The sequence below is a fragment of the Theropithecus gelada genome, chromosome 15, assembly GCF_003255815.1.
Source record: "Theropithecus gelada isolate Dixy chromosome 15, Tgel_1.0, whole genome shotgun sequence".
In the NCBI taxonomy this organism is placed as follows: Eukaryota; Metazoa; Chordata; class Mammalia; order Primates; family Cercopithecidae; genus Theropithecus; species Theropithecus gelada.
The window spans coordinates 105740418-105760789 of record NC_037683.1 but is presented as its reverse complement, the minus strand read 5'-3'; the positions used below and the strand labels follow the sequence as shown (position 1 = coordinate 105760789).

Below are 20372 nucleotides of genomic sequence, written 5' to 3'. Positions count from 1 at the left end.
TGAGGTCAGGAGTTCAAGACCAGCCTGGCCAACATGGTGAAAGCCAGTCTCTACTAAAGATAAAAAAAAATTAGCTGGGCGTGGTGGTGGGCGCCTGTCATCCCAGCTACTTGGGAGGCTGAGGCAGGAGAATCCCTTGAACCCAGGAGGCAGAGGCCGCAGGGAGCCGAGATCACGCCACTGCACTCCATCCAGCCTGGGCGACGAGCGAAACTGCATCTCAGAAACAAAAACAAAACACACACACGAAAAAACTTGTCTTTTTGTCTGCTCTTGTGAGAACAGCTTGCAGGGTCAGGGTGACAGGAGACTTTCACGGCAGGCTCCGCGTGAGAGGTCGAGGTCCTAGGGCCAGTCTGACAGACATGCTTTCCTTTCTGTCCTCTCACAGCGACTGATGTAGAAAGGGCAGCCTGGGGGTGCTGCTTAAGTCCCATGCAAGCCCTGCCATGATTAAAAAGCACTGTGGCCTCCCCAGGCCTTAGGGAAGGATAGTGAGGGGAGGTTTCCCCTGAGAAGCACCCGGCCTGACAGCTAGTCAGAGGACACAAGGAAGGGAGCAGGCTGGAACTGCAGTGACAGCGCCTTCCTGCCGCTCCAGAGACTTGCCGGATTGAACCAGATCGGCTCTGCTGAATGGGGTTGTGTGGGGACAACGGCGTGACCGAGTTTTTAAAAGCGGCAGCCCCTGCATCGCTGAGCTCTCGCCAGTGTGGGAGGCCCTCACCCTGCGCGTGTGGGCCTAACACGGCGAAGGCGCGTCGCAGCACCAGCTGCACCCACCACAGGCTGAGAGGGGCCTGGCGGAAGCTTACAATTACTAACTTCAGCACAACAGTTTCCATAAGAAAATGTATACCTAAGTGATTTAAGTGGAAAGTGTTGGTTGATTTTTAAACCGCAGCCTCTTCCAAATTAATCACAACTGCTTGAGGACCGTAAGGGAGAGCCTGTGAACGTGGCAGCTCAGCTTCCAGGCTGGCTCAGCGGCAGCACTTGGGACGCGTTGGAACGGCTGGGGCCTGGGCCAGCTCCAACGTGGGGCCCAAGGCTCAGCCTCCAAGCACAAGGGAGCAGATGGAGCAGCTCTCTGCCTCCCTGGTCCTCTCCTCACCTCTCCTTGTGAGCAAAAAGGGGTTTAAATGAGATGCTTTCACTAAAAAATTAAAGTGTACCTTACTCCCTTTAGTTTGTAAAAGAAAGAGGTAGAAACGCTGACATTAGGAAGAGGTCAGGCACTCAGTGCATGTTTCTGGAGGACTTTTGTCGGACTGTGTGCAAAGGTTCTTTTGTGGAAGTTAATAATGCTCCATTCGTTTAGCCAAGGTCACGGTCACTGATAACTTGAAATAGAAAGGATGGGTCTCATTGGCAGACGTGTACAGGTGGGGAGAGAAGATGGAAAAGCTGTGAACAGGGGTACACTAGTTATATACAACTCAAGACAGAGTGGGCTTGAGGTCATTAGGCCTAAAGTCAGCACATCTCATCAGCAGTCGAGTTTTATAAATGACTGCATTTGACGTGGATAGAAGATGACCAAATTGGCAAGAAAGAGTTAAGGCAAACATGCGCTGATGAGGAAGAGGTATGTACCATATATTTTTGAATGCTTTCCATGACAAATAGATACACAAAAACAGTGAATTGGAAAATCATAAGCCTTATCTGGAAAGCTCCTTAGATGTGTCACGTTTAAAACCGAGGCCCAGAGAAGGAAGGCACCTGGCTGAGCCCCCGTGGGACAGTCTTGGACCTGTGGCTCTTCCGAGTGCATCTGAGGGACCTGCACAGCCCTGAGAGTTCTGGCTTATACGGGAAATGAGCAGGACGCCTGTGCTTCCGTGGATATTGTCAGGAAGGTGGTGATGTAGGGGTGGCTGTTGGGAAGGGACCTCGTCGTGCACACTAACTGGTTGGCAGGCACTGGCGCCTCCCCCTCTGGAGCCCCCAGCCTTCCACAGGAAAGCTCGTCTTAAGCTGGAAATGCTGAGGCAGCGATTCAAGTGGTGTTTGTTCAGCTGGTTGCCGTATGTGGGGAGTCTGCATTTGAGAGCTCTCCTGATGTTATGATAGAAATATGGCGGCTGTGAGAATGTTGGCAATTTGATATCCAGCCCCAGTTTTACACCTGAGACCCGCTGTGCTGTTGCTATAGCTGCCGGATGCTAGTCCAAAGGGAATAGAATTTTTAGCAGAGCTTTACAGAAAACCAACCTTGTATTATATTTCAGTGCAATACCAAAGAGGAATGCTATGTCTCCCACTTAAACAAATGGGAAAACTTGAATCCTGAGTTTAAGTCTACCCTGGAGTGTCCACAGATATGTTAACTCATCTTGACTTTAATATTTTCCCAAAAATTATGTCTGGCCGATTCAGTGACTCTTAAAGAACTGAGATAAATTCATATAAATTATATGAGACATAATTCCTTTAAAGTGTGTAATTCAGTGGGTACTAGTATACTCACAAGGTGGTGCAACCATCACCACTTTCTAATTCCACAACATTTCATCACCCCCTAATGGACCCTTTAGCTATTGCCCCTAGTCCCCCTTCACCCACCCTCCCAGTACAGCCGTAAGCAACCACCCAGGCTACTTTATGTCTTGCTTTCATTTGTATTTTAGTAACATTTTCTGTTTTGAAAGATACTCTGGTCTATTGAGAGATGACATCAGTGAGGTTACACCGTGGCATAAAATGCTGGCAAAACTCACCCTAGACTCCTCAGTAACTGGCACTGGGCCAACTGGATAGCCACATGATAAAAAAATGAACTTCAATGCTTACTGCACACCAAATACAAAAATTTATTCTAATGAATCATAGAAATGTAAGGGCTAAAACTATAAAACTTCTCTCTTCAAGACATTTCATACAAATGGAATTATATATGGTCTTTTATGTACCACATTTTGTTTATCCAATGATCAACTAACAGACTTTTGGGTGGTTTTTACTTTTTGGTATTTGATTTTTTTTTTAAAAAAATTATTATTATTATCATTATTTTGAGAACGAGTCTTGCTCTGTCGCCCAGGCTGGAGTGCAGTGGTGCGATCTTGGCTCACTGCAGCCTTTGCCTCTTGGATTCAAGCAATTGTCCTGCCTCAGCTTCCTGGGTAGCTGGGACTACAGGCACTCCTGGGTTCAAGTGATTCTCCTGCCTCAGTCTCCCGAGTAGCTGGGACTACAGGTGCGTGCCACCACACCTGGCTAATTTTTGTATTTTTAGTAGAGATGGCATTTCACCATGTTGGCCAGGATGGTCTTGGTCTCCTGACCTCATGATCTGCCCGCCTTGGCCTCCCAAAGTGTTGGGATTACAGGCGTGAGCCACTGTGCCTTGCCCTTTTTGGCTTTTTGAAATAATGCTCATAGCATTACTGTTCATAACATTTGTGTATAAGTTTTGCACATACGTATTTTCATTTCCCTTGGTTATATATCTAGGAGTGGGATTTCTGGGTCATATAATAACTCTCCAACCATTGAGGAGTTGCCAAACTGTTTCCCACAGTGGCTGCACTGTTTTTATAATGCCATCAGCAGTGTATGAGAGTTCTGATTTCTCCATAGCCCCATCAACACTTTGGCCGTGAGTTGGTATCTCATTGTGATTTTGATTTGCTTTTCTCTTATGTGCTTACTGGCCATTTGTATACCTTCTTTGGAGAAATGTTTATTCAGATGTTTTGCCAATTTTTATTTATTTTTTTTAAACAGAGTCTTACTCTCTCTCCCAGGCTGGAGTGTGGTGGTGCAGTCTTGGTTCACTGCAGTCTCTACCTCCCAGGCTCAAGCAATTCTCCCACCTCAGCATCCCAAGTTGCTGGGACTATAGGCACATGCCACCACACCTGGCTAATTTTTGTATTTTTTTGTAGAGACGGGGTTTTGCCGTGTTGCCCAGGCTGGTCTTGAACTCCTGGGCTCAAGCGATCTGCCTGCCTCGGCCTTCATAGTGCTGAGATTATAGGTGTGAGCCACTACACCTGGCCCCTTTGCCTATTTTTAAATTGGGTTATCTTTTAGTTACTGACTTGTAATAGCTCTTTATATATTCTGGAACAAGTCACTATCTGTGTTAAAAAATATTCTCTCATTCTGTGAGCTGTCTTGTTATTTCTTTAATGGTGTCACTTGAAGTACAAAGTTTTTCATTTTGATGAAGTCCAATTTAAGTTTTTTCTTTTTGCTTACTGCTTGTGCTTTTGGTGTCATAGCTAAGAAACCATAACCTAATTCACAGTCACAGAGATTTGTATTTATGTCTAATTCTAAGAGTTTTACATTTTTAGCTCTTAAAGTTAGGTCTTTGATCCATTTTGAGTTAATTTTTATATATGGTGTGAGGTAGGGGTCCAGCTTCATTCTTTTATCCGTGAATATCCAGTTATCTGAGAACCAATTGTTGAAAAGACTCTTCCTTCCCCCATTCAATCATCTTGGTTTCATTTGCATGTTAGTAACATTTTCTGTTTTGAAAGGTTTATAGAGAGATGACATCAGTGAGGTCACACCGTGGCATAAGATGCTGGCAAAATTTACCTTAGATGGTTCAGTAACTGGCACTGGGCCAACTGGATATCCACATGTTAAAAAAAAAATGAACTTCAGTGCTTACTGTATACCATATACAAAAATTTACTCTAATGAATCATACATAGAAATGTAAGGGGCTGGGCGCAGTGGTTCACACTGGTAATTATGGCACTTTGGGCGGCCAAGGCAGGTGGATCACTTGAGGCCAGGAGTTCGAGACCAGCTTTGCCAACATGGTCTCATGGTGTAACCCCTTCTCTACTAAAAATATAAAATTAGCCATGTGCCTGTTGCATGTGCCTGTAATTCCAGCTACTTGAGGGGCTGAGGCATGAGGATTGCTTGAACTGGGAGGTGGAGGTTGCAGTGAGCCAGGATTGCATCACTGCCCTCCAGCCTGGGTGACTGAGACTCTGGTCTCAAAAAAGGGACATGTAAGGGCTAAAACTGTAAAACTTCTGAGAGAAAACATGGGAGTAAATCTGTGTAATTATGGGTTAGCCAAAGATTTCTTAAATAAAAAAGCAGGCCAGGCATGGTGGCTCATGCTTGTAATCCCAGCACTTTGGGAGGCTGAGGCGGGTAGATCACCTGAGGTCAGGAGTTTGAGACCAGCCTGGCCAACATGGTAAAACCCGTCTCTACTAATAATAAAAAAATGAGCTGGGCATGGTGTCACACGCCTGTAATCCCACCTACTCCAAAGGCTGAGGCAGGAGAATTGCTTGAACCTGGGAGGCAGAGGTTGCAGTGAGCTGAGATCGCGCCATTGCACTCCAGCCTGGGCAACAAGAGCAAAACTCCGTCTCAAAAAATAAATAAATAAAACTAACTAAATAAAAAAGCAGTGACCATAAGAGAAAAATAAATTAGGTAATTGACAGACTGGCTTCATCATAATTAGAAACTACTACTCTTAAAAGCCATTGTAAAGAAGAAGAAAAAGAAAAAGGCCAACCTCTGACTGAGTGAAAATATTGGCAAAAACTTGTATCCAGAATATATGAAGGACACAACTTAGTAAAAAGAAGATTAACAACCCAATTTTAAATAATGGGCAAAGGATTTAAGCCAAACTAGTGACGTATGTTTTGCACATCTCTTATTTGGTTAAATGTGCAGAAGATACATCATTAGTCATTAGGGAATTGCAAATTAAAACCACAAGGTGATGCCACAACATACCCATCAGAATGGCTAAAATAAAAAAGAGACCAATACTAAGTTCTGGTGAAGATGTAGAACAACTGGAACTAACATACACTGCTGCTAGGAACTGGATAAATTTGGCAGCTTCTTGCCACATTAAACCCATTAAACATACATTAAACGTACACCTACTATGTGATCCAGCAATTCTACTCCTACATATTTACCCAAGAGAAAGGAAAACATATGTCCATACAAAAAAACTGCATGCAAATGTTCATTAATAAGAGCTCCAAAACTGGGAGCAGTGAGTGATTCCTTCAGAATGCACATCAGTCCCGTTACCGCCTGCTGGTGCTGGGGAGAAGGGCAAGGATGAAGTTGGGAGCAGGGCAGGGCCAGGACACACAGGCTGGTCCCCAGACCCCCACCTGATGTCGTTTGGAAAGGATCACACTGATTGCTGCGTGGAGAGTGGACTGGGCAGGTGGGTGAGATGTGGGAGAAAGCAGGGGGACCATGGCTGAGTGACACTGGAGTGACGGATGTGCTCTGGGGGTGTGGCATCAGGGCTTGCTGGATGTGGGGCGTGGAGAGTTTCTGACCTCCGGGGCAGGGGTGCAGATGAGGTACTTTTTGTGGGGTAAGGCAGGAGAGGTATGTCGGGGGTGATCAGAGCTGAGTGCTGCTCTCCATGCACAAGACTTCTGAGAGAAGTGTGACAAACTTCAGAAAGGTTTAGAAATGCCTACAGCAGGAGCACTGGGAAGAACAATGATCTACCCTCATTTCAGAAAGAAAACTGACAAATAGAAAGGTACCTCTGTGCCAGACACTGGTCTAGGTTCTCCACATGTTACCATGTGTATGATGTCACTTGTGTTAGACAATCAAAACCATTACCAAGTGAACAGGTACTGCCGGGGCCCTGGGGCCAGTGCAGCTGCTCTGCCCAGGACAAGGGGCCTTGGTCCTACCTCAGCCCACTTAGCTGCTGATTGGCTATATGACTTTGAGAAATCCCTTTTAAACTCTCTGAGCCTCAGTTGTGTTTTTAAAGTTTAATTTGAGGCCGGGTGTGGTGGCTCATGCCTGTAATCCCAGCACCTTGGGAGGCCAAGGCGAGCAGATCACGAGGTCAGGAGATCGAGACCATCCTGGCCAACATGGTGAAACCCCATGTCTACTAAAAAGACAAAAATTAGCTGGGCGTGGTGGTGGGAGTCTGTAATCCCAGCTACCCAGGAGGCTGAGGCAGGAGAATCGCTTGAACCCAGTAGGCAGAGGTTGCAGTGAGCCGAGACTGCACCACTGCACTCCAGCCTGGTGACAGAGCAAGACTCTGTCTGCAAAAAAAAAGTTTAACATCGAGTGTAATTTTGAATTTACAGAAACAGTACACGAGGAGAATGAGAAGCTGCCGCCTGTTCACACCGCCTGTCACCTCCCTCTGTGTTGCGCCATGCTGAGACATGGTGCCCCTCGCCCCTGGACACACACAGGGTTCTTCCCCAACTGAGCACATCTCCTCCGTGACCAAAACATACCTCTCCAAACCAGAATGTGCCCCTTCAGATGTCCCCAGCTGTCCCAACTGCGTCTCTCCTCCCTTGTCCCCTCAGGCCCCAGCATGGCCAGTCTTGACAGCCTGGGTGTAGCTGCTGGCACCACCGATGGCTGAATCTAGCTGAATCTGGGCCTAACGCTACATGTCCATGCTGAGATGATGCCAGGTTTGGAGCCCCATGGAAATGCTGCCTGTGCGTCTCAGACGTGGCCCCACCACTGTGTTCCATGGGATGTCCTGAGACCACTGTCCACCCCCGAGTCTGAGACCCTACGATGGCTCATGGCAACACCAACGACAGTGAGGGTCCCAAAAGGTGGCTTTCCGTTTCCATCATTCCTCCCGTATCTGTTGACTTTCTACCAGCAGAAAGAGCTTCTCCTTTTCCCTTATTCATTTGTGTCAGTATCCACTCACAGTCACTTGTTTATTCCACAGGCTGTGACCTGTTTAAGATCACTACTGGTTGTGATGCTCAAGCTCCCAGGTCTGGCCAGTATGAGCTCCTGTAAACTACTCCTGGTTCTGACACAGCCCCACCATTCTTTGAGGTCTTCCTGCTCTCTGGCATCATCAGCTATTCTGAGCTCATTTTGTACTTCCCTGCCCAGCTCTGGAATCAAAGGAGCTGACGGTTATTTACAAACCAGGACCTGGGCTCGTTGCTCCCGGAGCTTCATTGCTTCTAGGGCCCATCAGTGGAAAGAGCTAGGAAGGACGCACTGGTGTGTGCAGGTGCATGAGCCACTGCAGCCACTTCCACTCGTCTGTGCATACCCATATTCAAAACACACGGGCACGAGCTCTCCCAGACACCTCAGTCCAGCTCCTTTGACATCTGTCAGTCACTTTGCTGTTGGGGAGAGACTACGTCCCTTCACCCTCAGTGCATGGCCTTGTTTGGTCAGCCGATTTACAGTCTCGCAAGAGTGCCTGCTGTCCCCTCCCAGCCCGCTCCTCTGTGGACACATGGAGCTGACACAACGTAGTCATTTATCTGACACTGAGACTTTCCCGGGCCTAATACCCGGTCAGGCACCTTTGTCCTTTTGGTCACAGCGTATCGTTTAAATGAGGGCTGGTACCTCCGTGGGGGAGGTGAGATGGGGTTTTCAGATTCTCAAGAGCTCTAACATGGAAAGGACTGGCTATTCGAGTGCTTTGTATCATCACAATCGTTTAGAAGTAACAACTAATCGCCGGCAGCACCAGAAGCCCCCTTTGGAAATTTCCTGATTGGCACAACTAGCAGAAGAGAGTCCCTCACGGACACAGCGTCCAACTGAAATGTTAACAGAAATCCCCAGTCTACAAGGCTCGACAAAAGGTGCCTGACTTTTAAATCTCTTGATTACATACAGGATGGAAAGACTCTATCTCCAAGTCTAATTGTGTGGATTTTTAACCAGTTTTTCTAGACTCTGTTTGTGTTTTTGAAATAAATAGGTCCATGTAGTGACACAAGCAGAACGGAATGCAGTGGCTGTGCTGCTGAATTACCTCCTGTAAACCATATTAGCCTAACTTTCCTGGACGTGGTCCTGAGGCTCGGACACGCAAACACAGACCTCGCGACACACACGTCTGCCCCCAAGAGTGGTCTGGTTGGTAAAAAAACAAGGGAGCACAGCAGCTTGCTGGCTCAGGAGGCGTCAGACCTACTTGTCTGACCCTATGTGGGGACAGAAGTCAGAGATCAGATGCCCTCAGTGGATGAACATGGGTGTCCAGGAAGGGACCCCTCAGGGGACCTGCACCGTCCACGAAACCATCTACAAAAATAACTGGGAACAGCTGAGGAGCTCTGTTAGAAGGATTGCTTGTCCACAGGGAGTTAAAAAATGTGTCCTAAATGTTGCTTAGTAAAACAAACAACCAGAAAAGCCTCTCTATTCCAAACCCATGGTGGGGCATAAACCTGGGAGAGTTGGAATGTCATTGCAGCACTTTGCCACAGGAGCAAAAACACAAGCCCCACTGGAAGGGATGGCCCACCCGGCCCAGTCCGGGCATGACTTGTGCTGTCTTTCTGGCCGTGACTGATGCCCCAGAACCCTCGCAAGGGCTTGTGCCAAACATTCTCCATGTGCCCCAGCCCCAGTGGGGCGGCCCAGCCCTCAGCATTTACCTCATCTCCAGACCTTTGCAGAACAGACAAGCTGGGAGCCTCCATCCTCCCTTCACCCAACTTTTCTTGTTTGTGCAGACTTGGGAAGAACCAGGGAAACTCAGAGTTGAGAGAGCCACTCTATTGGAAATATATCCCAATGACATTTTTAAAACGAAGAGCTGGGGAATTTTAATAAACAAAGAGCAAATGCAAGCATGAATAATGGGCCTGTATGGAAAGGAAGAGAGCCAGGGTAGGAGACAGCAAAGGACAGGCCACAAGCCAGCTCCCACGCCCTTCTGTTCTTGTATGGAACCTCAGGCTAAACATGAACTCCAAACGTTTCATGACATGTGACAATTACATGAAATGCAAACTTCAAATTTCAGTGTCTGTAATAAAGTTTGATGGGCACACAGCCACCCTCACTTAGGTATATATAGTCTGAGGCTGCTTTTGTGCTGAACTTAGTGACTGAGCAGACTACACGGCTGCAGAGCAGACTCCTTGACCCTTTGCAGAAGACACAGACCCAGAAAGACCAGGGGAGGTGGGTCCCACTGGTCCCCCAGGGAAGCCCGTGGAGCTCCAGGCAGTTTGGATGTTCAGGAGACACAGATAAACCAAAAGAGGCGGTAGGAGGCCACAGCCTAGGGGGAAAGTAATCTGACCATGTCTCATAAATGGAGAAACATCTAGTGGGAGCTACACCAGACTTTTAATAGTGCTTTCTCTTGGGAAGTGACCCTGAGAAACGAGGAAAGCAGATTAAAAAACAACCACTGGGCCGGCCGCGGTGGCTCACACCTGTAATCCCAGCACTTTGGGAGGCCGAGGCAGGTGGATCACCTGAGGTCAGGAGTTCAAGACCAGCCTGGCCAACATGGTGAAACCCCATCTCTACCAAAAATACAAAAATTAGCCAGGTGTGGTGGCAGGAGCCTATAGTCCCAGCTACTCAGGAGGCTGAGGTAGGAGAATCACTTGAACCTGGAAGGCAGAGGTTGCAGTGAGCCGAGATCACGCTGCTGCATTCCAGCCTGGGTGACAGAGGGATATTCCATCTCAAAACAAAAACAAAAAACAAAAAACAAAAACAAGAAACCAACCACTGACCACACAATCCCTCCTGTATGGTGCAGTGATAGTCTAGCCAGGGGCTGGTGTTGGAGGGGGAGGTTTGTCCTGTGTGACCTTAGCCCCTAAGCCTAAGATGGACTTCTTCTTTTCCTGGACTCCTTTCAGGGCCTGGTTTGGGTGCCATTTCTGTGCTTCTGAATAGTAAAATGGTTTTCAAAGCTCTAGGGATGAAATTCCAACAGAAATCCCTTTATTCTCAACCATATTTCCGTTTCCTTGTTTTTTTTTTTTGGACACAGAGTCTTGCTCTGGGTGTGGAATTCACTCCACTCCCAGGCTGGAGGGCAGTGGCGCGATCTCAGCTCACTGCAGCCTCCACCTCCCGGGTTCAAATGATTCTCCTGCCTCAGCCTCCCTAGTAGCTGGGATTACAGGTGCCCACCACCATGCCCCGCTAATTTTTAGTAGAGATGGGGTTTCACTATGTTGGCCAGGTTGATCTCGAACTCCTGAGCTCAAGTGATCCACCTGCCTCGGCCTACCAAAGTGCTGGGATTACAGGTGTGAGCCATTGCGCCTGGCCTCCTTGTAGTTTTTGCCGTGTTTTATCATAGTTCATTTTAATTATGTTAAGCTAGAAAAATTCCTCAAAAAAAAAAAAAAACTTTGTTATTTGTTTTATAATTGAATATTTCAGTTTCATTTATCTGTAATCTTTGTAATCTTTGCTTCTCATACCAACCTCTGTCTCAGGAGACAGGAAACAGTGTGTTCCGAGCTGGCCATGTGGACCGGCCAGTGGGACGCCCTGCCTCCCGACCTGTTCCCACTGGACCCTTCTGCACACAGTGCAGGGTGGGACCCAGTGCTGCCTCTGCCCATGTCATGTCACATCACGCCCCCACGAAAACCCAAGACAAGTTATTTTCCCATGTAATTTCTCCCTCCTGACACATCCTCTAGATTCCCACTATTCCGGACACTCTGTGGAGGGTCTTCTCACTGGAAATCACTGCCGCTTTCCTAGAGTGATTACAGAAAGCTCAGAGGAGCAGGGACTACTGTGCTGGGCTTGTGGGGATGAGGCCAACTCGCCCTCACATGCCCACCTTCTCCCCTCCTTCACTCCTCAGAGGGACCCATGGCCGCGGGGGGTGAGAGCTGGCCCCTGCCGTTGGCCAGCCCAGACAGAGAGGAGCCCTGTGACTCACAAAATCCACACACCCAAAGAGTTCCACCTAAAACCAGTTTGAAAACAAACCTTAGCACTTTTTGGGAAATCAGAATTGGTGCTGGGAGAGATGACGATGTGAACGTTTGGCCATAAACACTTCATCTAGAAAACGGAACTAAAAGAAGGAACAAAGGGATGTGGGAATCCTAAAAATGAATAAAAGTTACAAATATGATTCTTCTATACTTTCTCACTTTAGAATGGAGAGGGGAAAATTACTTAAGCAAGTTGGTATTTATACACCTTAGAAACATGCACCCTGCAATCACTCTAAAGGCAAATTTACCCATAAAAAACCAACTTCCCATTAAGATTACTAGAGAAAACAGAGAACGCTTCAGATTGGAATGTAAGTCCTAGATGTAGTTCTGTTTTTAAGATTATCAGTGAAAGTTAATCATGTAGTAATTTTATGCTTTGAAAACGAATTCACTTCTCTCCTAGACCACTAATGTAAAAATGTGAGCCAAGTTGGTTTATTTTAAAATAGTCAGAAGTGATAATAAATAAGCTAAATATACACACATATAAATATAACAGTAAATGCTAGAAACTCCTTAGAGATAATTCCACAATTTTCTCTTTATGTAATTATTCATATGTAATTATAACAGATAATGAAAGTAATATTCCACATATACACAGAATATTTTATAATTAAGGTTTAAACTCTCGTTATTTCATAAATCTCAAAGTAATGCTGTCTAAAAACATTGAAACTAATTGTAATTTAAAATTATGATCCCATTTAAACTTTTTCATGGAATAAGGGAGATTCTGAGATGGGAAGGCATTCTTGAGGTCTTCACGTTCTTTTTCCCAAGACAAATCACTCCCACTCCTGTCCCCATCCCAGTTTGGAGCCCTTCATTCTTGCAGGCCCTGTGCAGTCGACTTGCACTAGCTCATTCAATCCTCACAGTGGTCGTATGAAATCTTCGGTATCATTTTAATGAAACTAAGGCTCAGAATAATTAAGATAACTTGCTGAAGATTACACAGCTAGTAAACTGATTAAAACCTAAGGGAAACAGATTCCAAAACCTGAGTTCATAAACATTCTACGAGATAACATCTCTAAGCTCACATATAGTTGTAGTATACAGGTCAAGTTTTATCACAGTCAATTTGTAGCAGCATAATTCAGTGCTGGCAACTGACTTCGATGGTAGCAGAAAAAACATTTTTGTTGGGAAACATAATTGCCCCTAAAAAGTTTGCTCACTTATTCCCAATCTAGTGCCAGACATGAATACAGCCAAGTCTCAACCGTGAAGAGCCCTGATCTAGTAAAGGAAACTTCCTATGCCTAATTTTTTTATTAAAAATACTTAGAGGAAGTATTATAGAGGAAGATTATTTTAAAAAAGCCACAGTGGAGCCCAGAGTCCAGAACCTCTCTGGCTCTTACCATCGTTTTTTTTATTAATAGATGGCTGCTGTCATGGCGGGGATGGAAGTTGGGGTGCAGGAGAGCCTTTCTGCCTCCCGTATGGACTTCCGACTAATTCTTCTCCATCCTGTCCCTACTTTCCAATGTACTTGATGCCTCCCATTTCTGAGCAAATTGGAATTCTATAAAACACATCAGCCTTCCTCAAGGCTTTCTCTCGTTTTGATCCACACTTTCTAGCTTCCAATATTGTATTGCTGCCTTCTTCCCACCTATTTTTCTTTTCTTTCTTTCTTTCTTTTTTGACACAGGGTCTTACTATGTTGCTTAGGCTGGCCTTGAACTCCAGGGCTTGGCTTGGCCCTACCTATTTATCTGTGCATTTATGTCTTTTAAAAACTAACCGGTCTGGGCGACATAGTGAGACCCCATTTCTACAAAAAATTGTAAAAATTAGGCGTGGTGTGTGCCTGTAGCCCTAGCTACTTGGAAGGCTTAAGCAAGAGGATCACTTGAACCCAGGAATTCTGGATTACAGTGAGGTAGGATCACACCACTGCATTCCAGCCTGGGCAACAGAGCAAGACTCTGTCTGAAAACAAACAAACAAACGAACAAAACACCTTTTTACTGCCATTTTAGAAAGGTTTTGGCAGGGTGCCTGATAAATGCTGTATGTTTCAATCTGCCATTTTTTGAGGACTTTCATGTTTAACAATGTGTTTAATTTTCCCTCATACTTGATGAACAGTTTGGGTATAGAATTTAAAGTTTAAATAATATTTACACTATATTTTATAAATAAAGCCAATGATGTATGTTCAAACTTGTACTTCAGAGTCTTACGTTAAATGCTTTCAGTTTTTTTAAATGGGAGGAAATGGGCTGGACGCGGTGGCTCATGCCTGTAATCCTAGCACTTTGGGAGGCCGAGGTGGGCAGACTGCCTGAGATCAGGAGTTCGAGACCAGCCTGGCCAACATGGTGAAACCCTGTCTCTACTAAAAATAAATCACCCAGGCATGGTGGTGCATGCCTGTCATCCCAGCTACTAGGGAGGCTGAGGCAGGAGAATCGCTTGAACCCAGGAGACGGAGGCTGCAGTGAGCTGAGATGGTGCCACTGCACTCCAGCCTGGGCGACAGAGCGAGACTCCATCATAAACAAACAAACACACACCGACCAGACTTGGGAGTTCATGCCTGTAATCTCAGCGCCCTGGGAGTGTGAGGCAGGAGGACTGCTTGAGGCCAGGAGTTCAGGACCAGTTTGGGCAACAAAGTAAGATTCCCATCTCTATAAAAAATCAAAAAATTAGCTGGGTGTGGTGGTGCATGCTTGTGGTCCCAGCTACATGGGAGGCTGAGGTGGGAGGATTGGTTGAGCCCAGGTGGTTGAAGCTGCAGTAAGCCATGTTTGTGCCAGTGCACTCTAGCCTGGATGAGAGAGTGAGACCTTATCGCCAAAAAATAAACAATCCATGAAGTCAACACATGTCCTTAGAAAAACAGCAACGTGGCTGGGCACGGTGGCTCATGCCTGTAATCCCAGCACTTTGGGAGGCCACGGTGGGTGGATTGCCTGAGGGCAGGAGTTCAAGACCAGCCAGGCCAACATAGTGAAACCCCGTCTCTACTAAAAATACAAAAAATTAGCTGGGCTTGGTGGCTTGCGTCTGTAATCCCAGCTACTTGGGAGGCTGAGGCAGGAGAATCGCTTGAACCTGAGAGGTGGAGGTTGCAGTGAGCCGAGATCGTGTCACTGCACTCTAGCCTGGGCAACAAGAGCAAAACTCCGTCTCAAAAAAAAAAAACAACAAAAAAAAAACAACCTCTCACATCCAGGACATGGAAAAATAGGGCACAAATAACTTACAAAAATGAAAACTTTTTTTAATTCTTAAAAGTTTATAAAAATGTTTGTAGACATGGGGTCTTACTATGTTGTCCAGGATGGTCTCAAACTCCTGGCCTCAAGTGATCCCTCCACCCCTGGCCTCCCAAAGTGCTGGGATTACAGGTGTTAGCTACTGTGCCTGGCCACAAATGAAATTTTAAGTTGAAATTTTGTATTAACATCAAGAGCTGATGGTTAAGGAAAAATAAAATAAAATGAATACTAGGCAGAGATTTAAAACTTGAGGGCGATGAAAAGTCTCAGCAAAGTAGTCCAAAGGACAATGATAATTTATTCCATTTGCATAGTAGTTCTAGTGTGGAAAGATCTTTTAAATATTGAATCACAGAACACCTTTATGAGGCGGAGATATAAAATTATGCCCATTTTTTAAAATAAGAAAAATAAGGCTCAGACACGCCACGCTGTACCAGTGGCCCAGAGCCAGAAGTGGAAGCAGCAGCCGGCCACCTGCTCGTGGGGTCACCTGCTCACGGTGCCTTTCTCAAGAAAAGTTTAGGTTCCCCGTGATCCCGCTGATTAGAATGGAGGGAGACCAGAGGTGGGCTGACCCCGAAACTAATAAAGCTGAAGCTCCAGGAGCCTCCCTGCACAGGCTCCTCCGAGGCCCTCACTTGTTTTTTCTTTAACTACTTTTTAAAACAGTTTTACATTGACAGGAAAATTGCAAAGACAATACAGAGTCCTTACATATCCCACACCCAGTTTCCCCTGTTATTCCTTTGTTATTATCATCTTCCATTAGTGTGGGATGTTTGTTATAATTAACCAAGATTGCTGCATCACTCCTATGACTAAAGTCCAAATTTCACTCAGATTTCCTCAGTTTTGCCTTAACATCCTTCTGTTCCAGGATTCCCATCTATCATATTACCTTTGAGATTCGTAAGAAAGGAAGCAAAGTGTACCTATATTCTTGGCTTCTCTCCCAGGTTCCCTTTATCTACTGCTACCAATTTAAGTATTATGCTTGCTTATTTTAATAAGTGGCTCCCATTTTTTACCGAAAGAATTTAAAGAAAAACATTTATAGTTTTTATTTGGGTCTCAAAATAACACTCGCCTTGTAGTCTGGCCACAGACCACATAAACCAGCTCTGCCAAACTCTAATCACTGTTCGCTTTCATTGTTGGCCCAGGCAGGAGGAAGGAACCAGCTTATTATGGGCTCGACTTAAAACTCAAAACAGATAACAGGAGAGTAGCAAACACCACTCTTTCATTTATTCATTTCTGTACAGATCATCCATGAACTGGCAAAACATCTTATAGCTATTCATATTTCAACATAGAATAGCTCTTGAATTAGGGGAAATGAGGGCAGAAGGAAAGAAAATCCTTTGCTGTCCTAAAAGGGCTTTGCTTTCCTAGAGTAATTTCAGTAAAAATATTTCTGGTTCACCCTGTCGATGGCCTGTGCAACATAAGCTTGGGCTGACTCATTCATTCATTCAAAATGATATTATGGAGTATCTCCTGGGTGTGATACCATGGTGGTCTGTCAGAAGCCTGTTTTTCTTTGTCCAGTGAGCCTTCTCATCTCCCTTCTGCTGGTGACAAATCCTTCTCACCTTTGCCCAGGAGCCGGCTCACCTCTTCACAGCACTCTCAGCATCTTACACACAGAGTGTGGCTCCCCGGGGGCCTCCTGCCACCTGGGATTGAGAGGTGGATGCCTGGGGCAGATGATGCCAGGGCTGCTGGGAGGTTCACACAGTGGGAGAGAAGCCTCCAGCCCCGGGGTCAGCAGCTCTGGTTGTCTGAGCTACTCCAGCCTCTCTACTAGCTACAGGAGCCACTAACGTTCCTTTTCGTTTAAGCCAACTTAAGTTGGGTTTCTGTCCCATCCTCTCTCACTTGTACAGAAAGAGCCTTAATAAAAAGCACAGACATGTTAAACGCTGGGTATATACTGATGAACAAAATAACTGTGCATCATCAGGGGAGTACAAACTAAAACCACAATGGTATACCACGACACACACACCCAACTGGCTAAAAACGACTAACAAAACCAGTGTTGAAACAGGTGTGAGCAAATGGAACCCTCGTACACTGCTGGTGAGAGTGTGAACTGTTACAGCTGCTTTGGAAAACTGTTCGGAAATAGGTACCAAAGCTGAGCTTATGCATATGACATGATTCAGCAATTCCACCCAACAGAAATCTGCACACGTGTTTCCAATGCTCATAGCACTACTGTTCATAGTGCCAGAACTGAGAAATACCCAGGAACAGTATGATGGACAAAGACTTTGTGGTATATCCACACAATGGAATACTATACAGCAATGAGATGAATGATCAAAAATTACCATGTGGATACCTCACCAAAAACAACAGGGAGCGAAGGAAGGCCAGCACAGAACACTAGGCACGGCTGGATTTCATCCACATCAGGTCCTAGAGCAGGCTAGTGGATCCCTGCTGTCCGAAGCCAGCAGTGCTCACCCTGGGCAGGAGAATGAATGGAAAGGAGTGAAGGGGCTTCATGCTCTGGGGCTGTTCATGCTCTGCTTCCTGATCAGAGTGGTGGTCATACAAATTCATTGTGTGAAAAACTATCAAACTGTATATTTATCATGGATAAATATATCCGTGATAAATGTATAAGTGTATATACATTTATATATGTATATGTGTCTATATATGCCCTTTTCTGTATGTCTATATTTCAACAAAAAGTTAAAAAATAAGACAGTAGGCCAGGCGCCGTGGCTTACACCTATAATCCCAGCACTTTGGGAGGCCGAGGCAGGCGGATCATAAGGTCAGATCGAGACCATCCTGGCTAACATAGTGAAACCCCGCCTCTACTGAAAATATAAAAAATTAGCCGGGCGAGGTGGTGGGCGCCTGTAGTCCCAGCTACTCGGGAGGCTGAGGCAGGAGAATGGCGTGAACCTGGGAGGTGGAGCTTGCAGTGGGCCAAGATGGCGCCACTGCACCCCACCCGGGGAAAAAGAAAGACCCCGCCTAAAAAAAAAAAAAAAAAAAAAAGTATTCCTGACCTCATGAAGCATAAAATTTGGTGGAAAAGACAGATAACAAATAATGAAAAAAATTAAATTTATAATTTTAAAATTGTGATGAGTGCCAAGATGCCTTCTGCTGTTACCCTTCCACTTTGCAGAATGCTTTTTCTTTTTCTCATCTGGAAGCTCTGTAGCCGTCTTGGTGACTTTACTTCCTCTTTCTGGATCTCTTCTAGCTCTGTCATATTTATCTTATCCTAAAGAACAGTGACCATAAATGAAACATTGCGGACAGATTCTCCAGGATTTGTTACAAAGAACATATCATCTATTTTATTTCCTGTGATTTTCCTGGATTAAGATGAGCAATCTGCAAGCCTTTGTTAATACTGTGGTATCTGGAATGCTGTTCTGGGAAGTCAGTATGTCTTTTCTTGAGTTAGGGTTGACAGACTAGGGCATATCTTCCTATAAGTATGGTTTGGATTCTTTTTTTTTCCCCTGCAGGTCTTATTTTATGCACACTTTTTTATTGTTTTTTGGTGTGCTCTGAATAATGTTTTCAGTGCATTCCCATTCTCTTGGTATTTCAATGAGTGGAAAAGTTTAAACTTATCTGAAAGTATAAACACTTTAATGTTGACTCCCTTTTGGCTCATTTATTCAAAACTTCAATTGCTTAATACTTCTCTATCCTGAAACTATGGTCCACAAGATTTTGTTCCACTAGAATTAGTTGCATCACGTTTGAATAAACAGGCCAAAAGCTGCAGATTAGAAATCTCTGTTCCATGCAGATATTAGTTATACACATTTGTTTTGATGTTTGTGAGCTGTCTATTTATCTTTCAAAATCTCCTTCTATTAAGAATTCAGCTAACTTGCACGTTTAAATAACAGTTGGAGAAACACACTAATTTCCAGAAGCCAAGGTTGACCAAAGACATGGAAAGGGATTGTACAGTTCTTGTATTTATTTGGAAACAGAGAGACGTGTTTAAGGGCTGGACAGGGATAAGGGCCCCTGAGACCAGGAGGCTTGCATAACAACTGTCTAACTTTGATTATGCAGCACTGGCCCGCAGGAGGAAATGGAAACAGAGAGTGTGGGCCAAGAGAGTCAAGCTGTCAGCTTCTTAAAGACAAAATAGCCAAAGGACAGATTCCAATTTCCTGAAAGTCATACTTCGGCCTCAGACAAATACAAATACTACACTGTTTTTAAAATCAAGTATCTTTAAGCATAGCGTTTATTCACACATTTGTAACAGAAAGAGGATTCTTTTCTTTTTTTTTTTTCTTCTCTTTTTGAGATGGAGTCTCACACTGTTGCCTGGGCTAGAGTGCAGTGGTGCAATCTCAGCTCACTGCAACCTCTGCCTCCCAGGTTCAAGCAATTCTCCTGCCTCAGCCTCCCTAGTAGCTGGGATTACAGCCACCCACCACCACACCCAGCTAATTTTTGGTATTTTCAGTAGAGACGGGGTTTCACCATGTTGGCCAGGCTGGTCTTGAACTAGTGACCTTGTGATTCGCCCGCCTCAGCCTCCCAAAGTGCTGGGATTACAGACGTGAGCCACTGTGCCCGACCAGAAAGAGGATTCTTTATTTACAAGTGTCGTAAGTGCTGAATGCTAACCAGATATGTTTTATAGTGTCATAAAGCAAGAGAATGCATTGAGAAGAAAATAAAGTTTGAAAAAAACCTTAGAACAAGTAGTTAACAATTTGTTGTGTTAATATAATTAAAGCCTGTTAAAGCCCTTTGTTGAACTGTGCCTCACCACTGACACACCATTAGAGAACTGGCTCCACCAGTGCCTGCCAGTGCCCTCCAGGAGCATTTGCAAAGCTCTTTGGGTATTTTCTGTTCCACATCCTTTGTATGTGAATGTGATAATGATGTTATTATAAAGTGGGGAGAAGAAATAATGAGGCCTCTTTTTGGGAGGTGGGCGTGGGGGAGCAGGGATGATACTGTGTAGTTTGAGTTTTTCAGATGAATACAGTATTTTAAACATAATAGAAACATCATAATTAAAGGGTGAATAAAAACTGATAGAGTCAGGAAATGTGAACATATGATTATCTTCAATTTAAATTACGACTTTGTAAGATAAAGTAGTTAAAAAGGCATTCAACAATTTGACCTATCATTAAAAGCTCAAAATAAAATAGCTGTAAATAAGAAAACAGGTCTGTATTATGCTTAGTTGAAATCTTCCATAAATGCATGAGAATCACTTCACACCATTAAAATAGCTGTAATCAATAAAACAGACAACATAGAGTGCAGATAAAAATGTAAAGAAGGTGGAACTTCACGTACTGTTGATACAGCCAACATGTATGAGAATGTCCATGTAATTTCAAGAATGTGGGAATGCCCTTCTGAG

The 20372-nt window shown here is 44.9% G+C and overlaps 1 protein-coding gene across 3 annotated transcripts in view; it reads right to left on the bottom strand.

Annotated features, from left to right (window-relative positions):
- Nucleotides 1-20372, bottom strand: part of CENPP (centromere protein P) — a 272813-nt gene that overhangs the window by 4799 nt on the left and 247642 nt on the right. Inside the window, exon 1 of one of the 3 annotated variants that reach the window (XM_025359996.1) lies at nucleotides 9396-9645. The exons of the other annotated variants lie outside the window; for them this stretch is intronic. Coding sequence (XP_025215781.1) covers nucleotides 9396-9440 — 45 coding nt within the window. The 5' untranslated portion in view covers nucleotides 9441-9645. Of the gene's footprint in view, nucleotides 1-9395; nucleotides 9646-20372 lie in introns of those variants that run through there. 3 annotated transcript variants of the gene reach the window in all.